The following is an 18,080-nucleotide window of genomic DNA, read 5'->3' on the forward strand; positions in this document are numbered from 1 at the left end:
ATGCAAGAGGGAAACAGAGTTTCCTCTCAAGGCACCTCGGCCACAACAGGCAGCTGGGTTTCAATCAATCAACCTTTGGCTGCAAATAATGAGCTTGCAAGAACCAGCAGCCCTTCAAGTGGCGCCCACTGCCATACCTTTTCCTCGATGCCCCCATGCCGCATACAGTTTGAAGTTGTAAAGATAAAGATAGCTGTAGGAAGATCTCAGCAGCACGTGGAGGCAAGGCGGAAGCAGGGTCCCGTGCCTCCATGATACTCCTCCTCTCCCTCTTCCATGCCATGTGCAAAACTGAGGAAGTGAGTGCCTTGACTGCAGTTGTGGCGGTGGGGGAGTTGACTCCCAGTCAGGGACCGGCACTCAACCCTTCGGGGACCGGCAGCGGTCCAGGGACTGGTGGTTGAGAAACTGTGATTTAGATAACATCCTAAAAAGTGATTAGTACATTTAGTGATAAGGCAATCTTCTTGAGACCATCCTTGACTGGCTTCAGGACAGTCTTTGGAGGCCAATTCCTCCGCAGCCTTGGAGTACACGGAGTTGGTAACATGCTCTAAAAGCCACTGCTGAGGCCTCAGATGATTGATATAAGGCCACCTCCCCTTCGGAGTGGAGGACTGCAGAGGATGGCAAGGCTGCAACAGGCGGGTCCACAACAGGAACCTTGAGGGAGTTCATGTCTGTGTCTGGCAGAGTATACAGTTTCTTAGGGATCTTGGAAGCCTGCCGTTCCCTAGCTGGGAGATCCCATTCAGACTTCCCAACCCTTTCAAAAGATTCGGGGGTGGGGGTGGCTAGGGGGAAATCGCTGCGGCCCCTTTAACAGAGGAGGCTGTGCCAGGGTTGGTGGGCCCCATGGCTGAACCGGACAATTTCAAAACCAGGGAAGCCTTAGCCAGGAGGGTAAGAAACAACTCTGAATCAAAGAGCCTGACCTGTGTGAAATCAGAGGGAAAGGTTTCTTCCTCTTCTGACAATCTGCCTTCTTCTCTTCCCGCTGGTGACAAACACCTCATAGCTGTCGAATTCCAGGAGAGCTTTCTCGCCCCCTTCGGTGCCCAGAGTGACCAACCCTGTGACAGGGGTAGAGACCCTCCCCTCGGATGATACCTTGTGCTTGTGTTTGCGGTGCTTGGAGGAGGAGGGAGAGGGCTAGGAAGATGGGGAGGAACTGCTGGATCTGCATTTCTTGGAGCTATGTTTTTTCCATCCCCTGTGGCTATGCTTCCTCTTGCACTTCTTCTCCTTATGCTTTTTAGCAGGAGACTGAGAGAGCGAGAGGGACACTTGGAGCCAGGGTTCCCATGAGACTTGGCACCCCTGGCTTCCCTAGCCACCAGCAGTTCCTTGACCCAGTTGGTAAAGTGAGGACAGGCATCCACCTCACTGTGATTGGGAAAAGGGAGGGAGGAGGGTATTCAGAGACTCACTAACCCCATCCGTAATAATTTGCATTGGCAGATTTGGTGCCAATGCAGCTGAGGAAGCACAGGAGGAGACACTATCGTCAGAGGAATCTCCCATCGCCTCCATCATTTACCCACAATCTGACCTGCAAAGGGGGAGGGAGTAGGGCAACATCTGGGCTATGGCCCAAAAACTCTGTGTGGCACACCCACCCAGGAAATGGCAGGAATATACCAGCAGCAGCCAAGGCTACACAGCCAGGGGCAATGTGCTCTCTCTGAATGTGGGGAGAACACTCTGCCACGGTCTCCCCAGCAAGATGGCTTTGAGTGCCCCGAGGGGCAGCTCTGGCATCCCTGGTGGACTCAAGGGCCATGCTGGAGCACACAGCCTTGGTGTGGAAGAGGCGGTATGATGCAGCAGGCCACACCCGGCCACGAGAACTGCGTGGCAAGGTCCAACGGCGTGTGGCTTTGATGGACTGCGGGTTGTCTTTTGCTGGCCCGAAAAGAATACTCCCCTATCCCCTTGTAGAGCCCCAGCCCTAACTATGAGCGATGCAGGAGACAGATAAAAACAGGAGAAACTTCAGGGCTCAGTAGAGGACTGCAAAAACCCTACTGATCTGCTTGATAGGCATGGCCTGTCTGGGGAAGGCGGGGTGGCCCCTCCCCTTGGAGGCGTCTACAAGTTTGACCCTGCCTATTGCTCTAAACACACTCTCTCTCTCTCTCTCTCTCTCTCTCTCTCTCTCTCTCTCTCTCCAGAGATTAGAAATGATGGAACAGGGCACACTTCATGTTAGTTGGGCCCACTAGATTGTTCTCTCAGAGGTCACCTTCTCACTACCAAACCTTCTGCATACTTTCTATTCCACCCGCAGTTACCATTTTAACAAGCAATCACCTACTAGTATGCCACAGTAATTCGTGTGTTCTACAACTCTACCCAAGTCACCTATGAGCAGGATTGCTTTGTACTGTATCTTTCAGAAGGTTTAGTTGGAAAAAACCTGACCATGTGTTCTCTCTCTGTATACGGTACTTCCACCCCCATGGAACAAACACTCCATAACTATGCCACTAAACATTTACACACTTGGCACCATTTTTGTTTTGGCTAAGTAGTGCAATATAAAACATTTGGTTAGTACAAGCGATTTCATACTGCTAATTTATATTAAACTATAAACAGAAATCAATTTCCAAAATACCATTTGGAGCCATAAAAAGCATAATTTCAATTAAAAGTCTTACCTCTGCCTGGAGTAAACTCAAATCGTATGTCATTAAGTTCCTTTCTGGAATTCCTGGAGGGAGGGAAAAAAGAGCCACAGTAAACACATCAAAATGTAATGAAGTGCGCCTTGTGCACTCTAAATGTATTCAAGCTTCATAAATAAGTTGCTGTTAATACGTAGGCAGAATTTTACAGTTTTATGTTCTTGTCTTTCCCCAAGTGCATTACAAGTGCACAAGGGCATCAATACAAGGAAAAACCCTGAAAGTTTAACTTCATTTCATTTTTGAGCTAAATCTAGAAATGCACATGTCTACATTCAGCTTTAGGAGGGAAAGCAATATCTAGTTTAAGAGAGAAATTCCATTTTTACTATATAGCCCAGTCTTCCCTGAATGGTAGCGTGTGGACTAAGATCGCAACTAGATGTCTTTTCCCCCAGCCCAGCTCTTTTAACTGGACAAGGCTTCCATTGTGCATTTCTTTTGTTCTCTCACAGCCCAACAGCTTTACATGCACTGCATGCATGTTTGGAACCTCATACATGCAAAGACTCTATTCTACCACTGAGCTCTGGGAAATCTGTCGTGAGGGACTGACTCCAAACATCACATCACCTTGCCAGCTTTCAAATATTATCCTGAGGGTTGTTTTGTTATACATCATAATTGGACTGAAGAAAAAGGATTAACAAATGAACTGATGAGGATGATGGCAGCAAACTATTGGATTGGATCAGCTTCAATCTGAACCTTGATGTTGAAAACTTCCAAGTTGCTTTTTATTTGTGCGGGTGAGGGGAGGGGGAGAGAAGGAACTGATCAGATATCTAACAGAGCTTGTGCTATGTTCAGCTGATAAGTAGGACATTTTTAATAGTTATGATTTAGTCTGCTTTCAAATGAAATTGACAAAGTGGTGTACATATCCACTGAGGATTCAACCCTTTTAATGTCAATCGGGCTGACTTCAAATAGATATATTTGGGACCAGGCTCAGGAAACAGTCTTGAAGCCACTTCAAGAACTACAGAATCAGCAAGAGGGAGGGTGAAAAGGCAAAACTGGCTCACCTAGGGTCTATGGATTTAGCTCCTTCCCAAGAGTCGACGATATCCAAAGCAACAAATGGCATACAGAAGAACATTGAACTAGCACAAAGCTGTTGCACTAGCTAGCTGTGCTGCGCCTGGAGCTTGCATTCCAGACAAGCATTGCACAGCCTCAAGCTGGAATTCCTTGCCATGGGATGTGGTGATGGCCACCACCTTGGATGGCTTTAAAAGAGGTTTAGACAGATTCATGGAGGACAGGTCTATCAATGGCTACTAGTCTGGTGGCTGTGGGCCACCTCCAGCCTCAGAGCCACGATGCCTCTCAATACCAGTTGCAGGGGAGCAACAGCAGGAGAGGGCATGCACATACCTCTTGACTGTGGGCTCCTCCCCAGAGGCATCCGGTGGGCCACTGTGTGAAACAGGATGCTGGACTAGATGGGCCTTGTGCCTGATCCAGCAGGGCTGTTCTTATGTAAGCATGTGCAATAAAACACTTCATTTGCTTTAATGGGAAATTTTGCACAAGAGTGCTAGAGCACCATTCTGCAAATTTCCCTTTATTAGTGCCACTAAGCCATCTTCTTGCTCTAACACAACTTTGCTCATTCTGCATGCAGTTTGTTGTTCTGCATGTCGGCCAGCATCCTTTATTATCATTATTCTTCAGTCTTTTGGAGCACCTTTTATATGGGGGAAAGCAAAGTAGTGCTCTTGGGAGCATATTGCATTAGGAGCAAAAGCTACTTTCTCCCTCCCCATCTTCCATTAAAAGGAAGATGTATAGCAAACAGACATCCACACCCCAAGGGCCCCTGAAATATACAGGGTCCATTCTGCCTCCATTTCTCATGCCACAGTTACAAGCTTTTTTGTAGTACAAAATAAATAACTTGATAGACCCACTCGTCTTGTTTCCTATGCATATTTCAGATGGATAGATATAATACTGGCAATGTTTTCTACAATATGCCTGCGGGTGGACAAGTAGGTAGTTTCGATAACTATTTTTCTATTGAATTCTGTAATCTATTTTACCATTTTGCCCAATTTAAGGTCCATGCCTCATGCATGATGGAGCTGGTTTAACAAGGTCTTTCATACATCATAAACTATTTCTTTAAGAACCTAGCTAATCTACATTTCCACATTAGTCTTGGTTGATAATTTCCACTCTTGATCAAACAAGCTCCTTTGCCCCAGGTTGGGGCTGGGAAGGGGGAGAGAAAACAGCCATCTCATTTTTGGAAACAGCAAGTGGGCAAAGACCAGATACAAACATAATTGCTGCAGCATGCTTTTTTTCCTAGAGAATAGCTCAATCTACTTGAAAAGCTAATAGCAGTGAAATGTGTTTTGCGGTCCATTATTCTTCTGTTCCTCAGCATGGAAACTGTAAGCAGACTCATATTTCAGTGTACCAGGCCATGAAGTCTTGCTGTAGTAAAACTAAATCCAACAGTCAGGCACACTCAGACATGATTCAGAACTATTATCACTTGCTAAATACATATTAAGAAAATGTCACAGTCACAAAAACAGAATCACATAAGAACAAAAAGTGGCTTCGCAAGGCAACAGATACTACTTTTAAAAAATGAGCAAAAGAAGTCTCCAGCTGCTATCACAGGCACAATTCAAAAAAGGTGAATTCATTAGGGATGTGCAGAACCGGCTCGATGGTGAATCAGTCTGATGCGAACTGGGCCAATTCTAGCGGTTTGATTGTGAACAGATTCAAACTGGTGAGTAAACCCAACTGGCCCAGCTGATGGGTTTGGCCGAACCAGTCTGGGGAGCCGCGGTTCGGTCCAAATTTGGACCAAACCATGCACATCCCTAGAATTCACATCTTATAAATCCATAATGCCCATTCTTTATGTTAAACACATGAAAATTAGGTAGTGTAATCTTATTAGCAAAACGATCATACAAAACTGTGCTGATTGTTAAGCGTGCAATGGTACAATCTAGTTCAAACCATTAAAAAGAACGTATTTGCATCCAGCGCATAAACACCTGGCATAAACTGGAGTTTCTCTTATTTTGAAGCAAAGAAGTAGAAATTTCCATTTTTATTTTTACCCATCCTCTTCAAAGTCAATATAACTAATATAAGACCCCCACAAGAAACTAGAAGGAGGCAGACAAAGACACAATTTACACATATTCTCCTGGACCAATTTCTTCCCTCATACCTTCAGAGCCATGTAACATCAAGTGCCTCAGGAGAGAGCTAGGAGAGGGAGGCAAGTGAAGGCACCATAGACTGGCTAAGAGCTGTCCTTCTGAACAGATTGGAAAGGAAAGCAGAAGAGGCCATTTGTAGGATGTTTTTGCCTTTCTCCCTCCTCCCCCAGGCCTATATTAACTGTGCATCCTTTAAGAGTCAACAGAAATAGATGATCTTAACCACCCTCTTAAAGCACAATTTATCAGACACCTGAACTACCTTAAGTGAGAGCAGAGATGGAAGTCTTTAAAATGCAAGGTCTAACTCCCTACAGATAGAAGCAGTAACTATTCAAAACCGAGCACTCGTTTTGGACTTTGCTCTCAGAAATTGTAAAATGATTTAAAACAGGCAAGAAGCCAGAACATAAATCTGCTCTCCTCTCCTATAAGCCAATGAGAGTGCAAACAATAGTGTTTCTCCATCCTACCAACTTACATATGATTGGCTGATGTTTAATGAGCACAGTGGTCAGTTTACCCCACTGTAAGCACCTTAAGCTATCAGTGCTGTACAACTCAAGGGAGTCTCAGCTCCTGTAAAATGGCTGCTGTGTGGAGGTCACCTGAAACTGCCTGCTACAAAGCCATGCTACATTGTTGAGGCCAATATATGTGGTAAGCTAGATAGTGCAGTTGCTATACAGAGAGAGTGCCAGAAAGCCTCTACGGGGCAGCCATACTGTAAAAATACTCTTTCCCAAATCTTTCACATTCCTCTCTCCTCAGGAAGTTGGAGTTGTAATTCAACACAGGTGAAACATATTTAATAGTCTGCATGCAATAGATCCCGAAGAGTTCACAACATTTGGGGCAAGAAAATCAAAGACAATAAGCGACGTTAAAGATTTGTTCAAATATACTTTCCCAGTATCATACGCATGAGGGTCAATCGCATGCCTTAAATGCCTTCAAAGAGTGTCATGTCTGAAGCACAGCTCATTGGTAGTCAGCTTCAAACACAGAAACTTTGGAACACACGACTGACCACTGGAGCATAGGAGCATAAACTAAGTTACCTAAATACATATTCAAATTAGACTGGAATAGAAGTGTTGTACAACTTGAAATGCACACATTCCATCATCAAGTTTCAAAGAAGGAAATACAAAAGGCCCTACCTACTTTGTAACACAAAGGAGCATCTCAAACCCGATTTGGCAGCAAGCTTATATGCTCTGTTGCAAAGACATACGTACCCTATGCATATTCTGCTAGAGGTAGGTAGGCTCTAGGGTCAAGCCTGCACAACTTCAGCCCTCCAACTGTTTGTGAACTGCAGCTCCTATCATCCCCAGCCACAGTGGCCATTAATCAGGGATGATACAAGTTGTAGCCCAGCATCTGCCGGAGGACTGAAGTTATGCGGCCATGTTCGAGGTCCTCAGTGAACGAATCTTTGCTACCAGTAAACATCACATTACAACTTGGATTGTCACCCAATTAAAAGGAATGTTACTTGGTTAATGTACTGATTTACAAAACTCATGCAATTAAATTTTTAAAAAACCACTTATGTATGAGAAAACACAATAATCCCACAATGTTCGCATACAACTTATACACAAAGATCCAGACTGCGCAGTCAATTACCAGGAATCAACTGCATGAAATGAGGGCTGGACTGTATGAGCACAGACCATATTTAAACATTATGCCCCCTCATTAACATCTGACATGGAGTAGCTGTACTCTTGCTCTCTTCCATGCATCTTGGCCGAACTGCAGAGACTATTGTTACCACCTATCAAAGTATACATTACAGGGTTTGGGTCCTGGATACCTGAAGGACTGCCTCCTCCTGAGGGTTTCTGCCCACCCAACAAGGTAGTCAGGGGGGCCTTTGCTCCATGTGCTTCCCTGACTACTGTAAGGTAGTCCCCCTGATGTTGAGAGGAGCTAAATTGTAGTGCATGCGGAACAAGGCCTCCTCTGCTGTTGCTCTGGAATGCTTTCCCAGTGAATGTCCACTCTTCGACATCTGTGGCTGCATTTTTAAAAAAATAAAGATCCCCCCCCCCGCCCAGCTTTTACCCCTTAGGGCTGTCAGGTCTTTCAGCGCTTTCCTGCTTCTGTGTGTCTTTTTTATGGGGTTGTTGTTGTTTGGGGATTTGTGTGTTTGTAATGGGTTTTATTGTTTAACTGATTTTAAGGTTTTAAATGTGATTTTTGTAGAGTCTTATTGTGTTTTAGCTTTTGTAAGCTGCCTTGAGATGTCTTATGAAAGGCGGAACAAAAACTGAACAAAAACAAACAAACATACATACTTACATGGAACTCTGGAACCATCCTTTAGCCTAGTATTCAGAAAGTCACTAACTTCTAGGAACATACCAAAGAACTCCCCCCACCCCAAACTTCAATATTATAAACTTGGCTATAAATAAAATGAATGGCTACAAATGAAAACCTATGCAAGTTGTGTTAAACCCTTCTGTATTCAGAAGAGTGGTGGAAATTGTGATGTTTTATAAAGTTACCTGTAGTCCTATATGCATTCTGCTCCATCATTTAGTAAATTAATTCAGCTTTTGTAACCACTTGAAAAACATTGATTGCAGCAGAGGAAATCCATCAGAGAATCAAAGCTGTCCTCTTATTTTTACTTACACACACACACACACACACACACACACACACAATTTTAAAAAAAACAACCAATGGTAAAAATGAAGAGTCACATTCAAATTTAATTCATCTAAAGATGATGAAATAGAAAAATATTACTGGGATGATCCCATATTCATATCATGATATATTGTCTAGTAGAGAATGGCATTAGTATGGCTCATTTTAGTTTAATATCAAGAGTTTAGTGATTTTTGTGGCTTTGCTTTATTTAGATTGGCTCATCCGTTCCCATTTTGAAAATACTGAGAAACAGACTTCACATAAAAGACATGCAGAACCCAGATTTCACAAACAGCAGCACTGCAGGAGTTCTACTCCTACGGTCTTCTTGCTAACTTTAAGAATACAATCCTTCCACATGGACCTTCTACATGGAAACCCATGTATGCACAAGTGTGAGTGTGCTCTAATATATAAATCTTTACAAATAGAGGACATGTGCACTTTTGTATGCTGTGTTTCCCCGCCCCCTATTCAGGGTATCCTTTTCCACATTTATACAGAAGTTGCATAAATGAAGCCACATTACTAATTGTTAAAATTATCTTTTTTTTTCTTTCCAGGAAAAAAAAAGTTAGTTTCAAGAGATCATTATGTACGTATCTGGACAAAAGATTCACCTAGCCCATGGCAGTATAGAGTTTGTACAAGTGGGGCTACAATCCTATGTAAATTTCCCCCAAAATAAGCACTGAACACAGCAGGGCTTACTTCTGAATAAGCATGCATAAGCTGCAATCCTAAGAACACTTACTAGAGAATAAAATTTCATTGACTTCAGTGGCACGTGTCGAAGCCAACATGCTTCGGGATCAAACCGCACAGTAGGGATCTGCAAAATGTTCCAACATCAAAACGGGCTGTTGTGTTTTGAGCACGAAACGAAACACCCTCTAAATAAAGGGCCTGTTTTGAGCTCAAAACAAACAAAAACATTTCAAATTTAAAACATTTTGACGTTTCAAGAGCTGTTTTGGAAGCCCGTTAAATGCTTGCTGATGGGTTTTCTGGCACTGGCTTCTGATCTCTTTGCTTCATGGTTGCCTTATCCTACAAATCAAGTGTTGTCATTGGCAACTGATCCCTCATTGGCTGGGGGAAGGGAGGGAAGGAAAAACCCCAAAGGAGAGAGTTTCAAAATATGTAAGGACTGGGAGGCAGAGGGAGCCTCCCTTGAAGAACAGGAGCGGAGCCAGGCTGGCAGCGGCCCATGTGCAGTCGCTGCTGCGGCCCCTGGCCCTGCCTCCCACGTCTGACGTCAGACACACCCGGCTAGCCATGCCGCCATGTCCGACGTCAGACATGGGGGCCAGGTCTCCCTGAGGCCATGAGGCCCCATTAGGAAAGATCAGCCAAGCAGGTGCCCAGCCTGCTTGCCCAGCTGCCACCTCCGCGCCGGGGCCTGGCCTGGCCTGGCCTGGCCCGCAGGCACTGGGGAGCCGGTGACGTCTGCAGCCGGGCATTGGGCAAGCACAGAGAAGCACCCTGCCAGGTCACCACCGGCCAAATGTGCCATTTCCAAATGCGCGGAGAAGCCTCCACCCACACATCCTCCCAGAGCAGCAGCTGCAGCAATACCAACACCGCCTCCCATCCCCCCACCTTGGAGCACCCCCTGACTCCTCTTCCTTCATCTCCAGCCCTCTCCATAAACTTTGAACAAAAGCAGACAAGTGCTTCTTCAGAGCGCTCCCTCCCGGGAAGCCAACATGGGGGGAGCGCTCCACCCCAGCTGCTGCCTCACGTCCACTTGCAGCCTGCCGTCTGCCTGCCTTGCGGTCTTTTTTTTTCTGCCCACGAGTCAAGCAGGCCAAATTCGAATCTAAAGGGAAACTGTACCTCTTCCCCCTTCAAGTCTACCGCCACTCGTTCAACCTGCTTCTCTCGAGGAGACCGCCACCCTGCGGGCTGCTGCTGCTATTCTGGCATAGGAACATAGGAAACTGCCATATACTGAGTCAGACCACTGGTCTATCTAGCTCAGTATTGTCTTCACAGACTGGCAGTGGCTTCTCCAAGGTTGCAGGCAGGAATCTCTCTCAGCCCTATCCTGAAGAAGCCAGGGAGGGAACTTGAAACCTTCTGCTCTTCCCAGAGCGGCTTCATCCCGAGGGGAATGTCTTGCAGTGCTCACACATCAAGTCTCCCATTCATATGCAACCAGGGCAGATCCTGCTTAGCTATGGGGACAAGTCATGCTTGCTACCACAAGACCAGCTCTCCACCAAGGCAGTGCATCTGCCACAAGCAACAAGCAGCAGCCCCTGCTGCTCCCAGGAGAGTCGCTCTGGTTACGCTACCAATGCAGAGCAGGTCGATTTCGGCTAGAAATAATGCCCCCGCGTCTGGCGTGTGACGCGGGGGATGTATTGGGTGCGGTCCGGGTTCTTTGAACCCGTTTGCCCAATGGTGGCTCTGCCCTTGTTCAAGAGGATACATCAGGAGAGGAGAGAGGGAGGAAGGTTTGACTTTGTGTTTCCCCCCCCCTCAGTCCTGAGTATAATATGCTATGCTATTGCTGCCAATTTTTAACTTTCCCTCCAAACCCTATCCTATTAGTTTTTTTGGAGAAAGCTTAAACATTTATTTAAAATCACTCACTTGCCCATTTCCTTTGTGTGTTTGGTGGTACGTAGCACCCATCATGCCTTACCACTCAACCCACTTGAGTGTCCCTAGGATCTACCCTTGGGGAACAATGGTGTGTTTTGAGTTTTCCCATTCTTCCCTATGGCTGAAACACTCGAAACGTTTCAAGTTTTGTTTCTTCGAAACAACTGGTTTGACTGCTGTTTCGACAAAATATTTTGGCCAAAATCCATTTTGTGCACATCCCTACCAAACAGCTGCAGACAGGTAACTCTGCAACAAACTGAAATAATTGTGCATGAAATGTATGTGCTCTATTGTATGTGGCTACATGGATTTGCAGGGTTTTGTAGTATTTCAAAAGTTTTCAAAACCTGCCAGACTAGAGACAAGTGTGAGACAATAGCAGTATGCACACCACAGGCAACCACATCTCAGTCTAACCTGTCTCAAAAAGCTGGAGTCTGTGGCCAGCTGAACACATGCCATGTTCTAGTCTAGAGTCTCCATGGAACAGAATAACCAGGATGAAACGCCTAACTTTGTGTACTTAATATTTCATATTTTCCACACCCTATACAAGGCCAAGGGAAGAATCTTTAAAGTTGAACGTAATGACATAACACAATGGTTATATTTTCCACTTGCAGTGCAACCTCTGTCCAAGCAGAGAGTGGTGGGTATGCACAATAGACACAACAGCCGCTGAATGCCACCACGCCATATCCAAAAGCTATATACAGACCCGGTGGGCTAATTTTATGTTTCAGTGCAGGACTGCCACTTACCATGTGTGTCTTTATTATCTGTTTTAGAGAATTACGTGTTGAAGGAATTGGGGAAAAGATGGCATCATTTCAATAGACAAAATCACCAATTAAAGGGAAAGATAGGTTTGCAGCTGCCATGAATCTCTACTCATTAACTCTCTCAACCAGCTGGAAAGTATTCTTGTACTGCTATGAACGAACCCATCAGCAATAGTAGCCACAGCACCTCAGCCCTGCGGCAAATTTCTCCCGGTACGAATTGTTTTCTGCATTGCTAGTGTGAACACAGCTTTATACTTTCCTCTTGTTTAGTTCCAGCTGAATAAAGGATGACGAAAAGCATAGACTGTGTGCACTGAACATAAAAGCTATTTTCTCATAATCCCCTCACAGCAGTGGACTGATAGTCACATCCAGGAACATGTCTCTTGTTGTCAGTGCCAGTTACAGAGGGATTGACATGGCTATCTGAAATCACTACTACAAACTATAGCTGAATCCACCCCTTCTGTATTCAAGGCGATTATAATCTGCTAAAGGCACTGACTGAGCTTTTCTTCCCTAAGCAACAGCTTGAAAGAAATAATTAGGTTAACAGAATCAGATTAGGTTACTAGACTAGGTAAACTGTCTAACAACTAGTAAAAAAAAAAAGAATTATGCAAATCCACAAAATGGATTTATCATATGGAACCATGTCAGCTGGACAGACTGGGGAGGAATTTGGGGATATATAATGTAATCAAAGCATCCGCCATATTTTAATGTTAAGTGTTATTTGTTTCCAAGACAGCTCCCTATGGGCATCACCAACTGGAGATTTCTTCAGAATACCACAGGTACAAGACTTTTCAGATGAGATAAAAGCAATACTTCTCCCATTTGAACATTTCATTAGAACAAAAACATACTCAATGAGACCTTGCTTCAGCATTACATATCCTGGCATATCAGAATACATAGTCAATGAATGTGTTCTACAACACTGGGTTCTTACCAACTTTGCTCCAAAAACCATCTGTCTAGGTAAAAGTGAAGGTATTCTAAACTTTCTACTACTTGTGTATTTGTGTGACAAACCAACTGCATACAAGTTCCATCTGCCTTTTGTGCTTGCATTTACTACCAACTCTGAAGACATATAATCCTCTTTTCACCAAACATGGGTCTCTAAAAAGCTATCCTGACCCCACATGTAAAGGCTTGAAGCTAAAAGTTTATTAACATACAAGCAGCTCAAGTCATCCAGGACAAACAGACTTAAGAACTAATTCACCTCCAGAATAATTGTACTCCTTTACTGCAGTTATAATGATCAGTAAAATCTAAACTGGATTTAAAAAGGCGCCTATGGCATGTCTACAACACAGATCTGAACTAGTTAATGTCTTGCACTCTTTGCAAATCTGTAATTTGCAGGCTATGGATTACTAATTACAAGTTCTCAGGGCTCTTTAGAGGAGAAGCCATGAGTACAAAAAATGCCCATAATGGCCATAAAGGTCTGTAGTATAGATGTACCCTTAGCATGCCAAGAACAAGATGCTTAACTCTAACTGATGCGCTTACAGTGTCCAGTCACACTGATGGGAGTTGCACTGCACATCTTTAGGGACTTTCTATGTGGTCGCTAAGAGTCGACACCGACCACGGAACTTAATCAATCAATCAATGGCACAACCCTAAGGTTTAGTGTGAACCATGCTCCTATGGAGAGATAGCACATGCTCAATTTGACATGACCTTTGCCTCTACCTTCAGTTCAAATAGATCATTGCAGCATGTCAAGGCAGCAAACAAAAAGAAAGCACTACAACGGGGCAGGGCAGGGAGTTGTGTGACTGCCCAAATGACCCCTCGAAGAACATCAGTTCCAGGTAATCAGCTGGGGTTTGGGTTTGCTTTTTTCTAAATGGTCTCTATGCATGCACACTGATGAAATATTAGCAAGCTGGAAAGAGGATGCAACATTGTCGGCCAAATAAGGAATGCAGGACTACCGTGTTTCCCCGAAAATAAGACAGTGTCTTATATTAATTTTAGCCCCCAAAAATGCACTAGGGCAATTAGCGGTACATCAGAAATTACTGCTAGGTCTTACTTTCGGGGTAGGTCTTACTTTCGGGGAAACAGGGTATTCTGACAAACGTTGCATCAGCATGGGATTGTACCCAAGGCTTGACATAAATGGATGGTTAAGACCATGTGATAGTTCAGGAGAGTTCAAAGATAGGACACTGCAACTGAAGGTAGCAGTACAGATATAGCTATAATATAGTTGCTTTAGTAGAGTGGGCTAGGTACAGAGTCTGTACCAGTTGTTGACCAAGTTGCACTGGCTGCCAATATGTTTCTGGGCATAAAGCCCTGAATAGCTTAGGTCTAGGTTACCTGAAAGAGTGCCTTTCTCAACAAGATCCCCATCACTCACTGAGATCATCAGGAGGGGTCCATTTTCAGGTGCCACTGGTTCATCTTGTGGTGACCTGGATCAGGTCTTCTCATTTGTCGCCCCTAAGTTGTGGAACACACTCCCCACAGATATGAGAGGATTATCTTCCTTGCAGGCCTTCAGGAGAGCCTCAAAGATCTATATTTTTAGCTTGGCTTTTAATACTTTATTTTAATATTAATTTTAATCTGCTTTTAAGTGTTTGTTTTTTTTAATTTAAAAAAAATTGTATTTTTTACTTTAGTGTAAACTGCCCCGAGACACTTTAGGAAGGACAGTATAAAAATCAACTGAATGAATGAATAAAATAAACAAATTAACAAATAAATAAAGGCTGTGGCACTGAAAGGTAAATGTGAGACACACTCTTGAGTAAGCACTTCACTACAGAGTCTGAAGAAGGTGCCCAATGGGAGAGAGAGATGGAAGGCAGTAATAACTACCAAGTAGACCCAAGGAAAGGAGGCACTGGGGCTTTTAAGGTAAAGGACCTAGGAGAACATGGTGGGAATTGGAACCATGTCCAGGGAGACTAAAAGAGAGGTCACAAAAACAAGAGACAAGCCCATTAATGGGTGTAGGAGCAGTAAATGGAGGATTTCCTCAATTTGAATAGAATCCATTTAAGATCAGTTGTGGCAGGATTCTCCAGGAAGTACCAATAATGCAATATGTGCATCTGGCAATTAGCAACAGGGAGTTGAAGGACAGCTGTGGAATAGGCCTTTCAGTCCATGGAGTTGAGTTTGCATCCTTCACAACCAGTAGGTGCAGCGAGAGGCTTCTGGCAGTTGGGGAAGAATGCCATTTCAACTACTATGGACTTGGACTGAATGGCAGAAGGGCTGGTGGGTGGAGAACAAATCTGAGATTGGATGCAGTACATGGTCTTGAGGTGGCTAGACATAGGAGGGACGAAAGGACAGGGGTCCTGACTCATGCAAAAAGTCTTGAGGTCGAGGTCTAGAAGGTTCTGATCTGCAAGCACAGATCCCATCACTGTGAATGCACAGATATAATAATGTTTACACCACCACTACTAAGCTGACTGAACCAATTAGAATCGCGATGTAATTACTACACTTGTTCTTGTTCTTTTCTTATTTACAAAAGATCCTTTGTATGAACACAGAAAGGTCCCTAAAAACTCATTCTTCATCATAACTGGGCCCTTACAACCATTAAGATGGTGGGGTGGGGGGTGTTAGACTGAGAACTCTAATTTTTCTAAATTACTCACTTATGATGATGGCTGTTCTCCATGATTGAAGGTGGCAGATCGCCTGTAGATATTACACTGGCTTGCTCAGCAGTGCTAAGATTCCATAATGCTGGTTGCACTATCATTTAGTCCTGCTAATTTTTTAAAATGTTAAAATGTCATTTTAATCAGGTCACCCTAATTTGGCACAGTCATTGCCTAAATATTCTTAACATCAGTGGTTTGTGATAAAGGATATCAGAGTACATAACAGTCTTGAGAATTTCCCAAGTCTGCACAGATCACTGGGATTTACAATTAGCAGCATACGGTATCTATCTTGTTCTGAGGACTCCTTGAGCAAATTTTTTTCTTTGAAGTCATTCTTCTTGGAAAGGGTTGGGTTTGTAAAAAAATTCTACAACTTTGACAGCATCTGTGGTAACTCATGAAGTCAATTTGCTTTCAGTGCTTTGAGCAAAGGAATATTCAAAGAGTCTTCCACTACTTTAGCCTAAACAAGTCAACAAGCTTATTCACACTCCATATAGAAGGAAACCTATGGAATAATATGATTGTATAAAGAACTGGTGCTCTCCAATGTGCCCAAAATCGGAATCTTCTCATCTTCAAAAGAGCAAAGGCATTCCAGGAAGAAATGAACTGACTTTTTGGGAATTACGAATGGGAAGAAGATCCTGTCTGTCTGCAGGATCAAATTAAGGAATTTACTACCATTGAAATTAGAGGGGGAAACAGGAGATTTTGGCTTGAAGTATACATCTCCGGAAGACAGAACTTCCATTCTCCATGCAAGTGTAGGGTTTTTCTTCATGCCAGAAATTATGAGAAAATCAGTTATGAGAGAATCGAGACCAAATTAAGCAAGTGCTTTCAAATTCACACAACTCTAGGGAGGACATATTTCAAAAGTACGCAAGACACACTGCAGTATTTCAACCAGCTCAGTTTTGATGAGAAGGCTGTGATTTGTGCACATGCTTATTTTTATTTTGCCATGAATGGATGCCTTAGTTAACAAGGATGCAAGGAACGTTCTGCAGTCAGAATGTTCCACACTTGATATGAACCGTTTCGAGTGTTCCAAGCTCAGAACAGGGTAGGAATTTGATGTCAAAGCCAAATGTGTTATCAATGCTACAGGACCTTTCACAGACTCTATACAGAAAATGGATGAGCAGTAAGTAGCAAACATCTGTCAGCCAAGTGCAGGCATCCATACTGTGATGCCTGGCTATTATAGCCCTAATAATATGGAACTCATGGGCCCACCCACTAGGGATGGATGAGTGATTTTCTTCTTGCCATGACAAAGGATGACTGTTGCTCAGACCATGGATACTCCAACTGAATTCACACACATCAAATGACTGGCCTGTTCTGAGCTCAGAACGGAATAGCCCATTTCAAGTCAGAACATTCCAAACACCATTTTGAAATCCAAAATGGTGCTCTTCTGGCCTCTGCGCACGCACACACACACGGCGGCTATTTGCATAGTCAGCATCACCATGCAAATGGCCACCGCATGTGCATAGAGGGCAGAAGAGCACCATTTTGGATTCCAAAATGGCGCTTGGAACAACTGGTTCAACTGGTTGTTCCGGCAGAATATTCCATCGATTTAGCATTCCATCCCAAGCTCAGAACAGAATGCTAAATCCATTTTGTGCACATCCCTATTAATTAAATATGCCATCTAGGGCATAGCAGTCCTACCTGGGTCTTTCACTGAAATTGTGCCCAAAGAACAAACCTTTAAAGAGAAATGGTTCTAACAAGTTCACTCATACTTCAAAAAGCACAGAATCAGAAATTAAGGGTCTTAATGTAAACAATAAAGATGTCATACAACCCCTCATATTGTGCCCACTTGCAACTTAAAGGCTCTCTGAATTCATACTTTGCTTTGGTCTTTCAGCACCAATTCTCTTCCTTTGCTTACAGATAGTAAGCTAAAGGAACTGGCCACAACAAGAGAGCACTTGCTGGGAAGACAGGACAAATGCCATGAGAGATAAAATGGACAAGGTTCTGGATTAAAATGTGTTAAATAAAACAATAATAAATGTGACAAGAAAGTGTAGAAGGAGACCATGCAGAGCACTGCTGTCATTCCACCAAATGCCCATCAATCTGAGAGAGAGAGAGAGAGAGAGAGAGAGAGAGAGAGATATTCCACCTCTTTTATTCTCTGTTTTCTCATTCCAACTCTTTCCTGGCCCAATCTTATGAACTTGATTCTTAGCTCTAGAGTAAGCAAAATTTATCCCTCACAGTGACGCTCCTTGGGCTGGACATCGTTGTCTCTCCTTCAACAGTAAAAGAAGCTGTTTCCTCCTTTCACCTCTCCCCGACTCTTCCCCACCCTCTCTGTCCTGTGCATTCCACTGGTTCCTTTACTGGCTCCTTCCTCATCTTCTTCCCAGTGTTTGCTCTGCTCCCGCTTCCCTCCCTTTCTCTCCCTGGGTTCCTCCCAGGGCT

The 18,080-nt window shown here is 43.9% G+C and overlaps 1 protein-coding gene across 4 annotated transcripts in view; it reads right to left on the reverse strand.

The window, feature by feature from the left end:
- The window catches only part of STK39 (serine/threonine kinase 39), a 198,351-nt gene that overhangs the window by 35,144 nt on the left and 145,127 nt on the right, over positions 1–18,080 (reverse strand). For all 4 annotated transcript variants that reach the window (XM_053264741.1, XM_053264765.1, XM_053264774.1 and 1 more), the window contains exon 15: positions 2,664–2,716. In XM_053264741.1, the coding sequence (XP_053120716.1) occupies positions 2,664–2,716 (53 nt within the window). The remainder of the gene's footprint in view (positions 1–2,663; positions 2,717–18,080) is intronic.

The sequence above is a fragment of the Hemicordylus capensis genome, chromosome 1, assembly GCF_027244095.1.
Source record: "Hemicordylus capensis ecotype Gifberg chromosome 1, rHemCap1.1.pri, whole genome shotgun sequence".
Taxonomy (NCBI): domain Eukaryota; kingdom Metazoa; phylum Chordata; class Lepidosauria; order Squamata; family Cordylidae; genus Hemicordylus; species Hemicordylus capensis.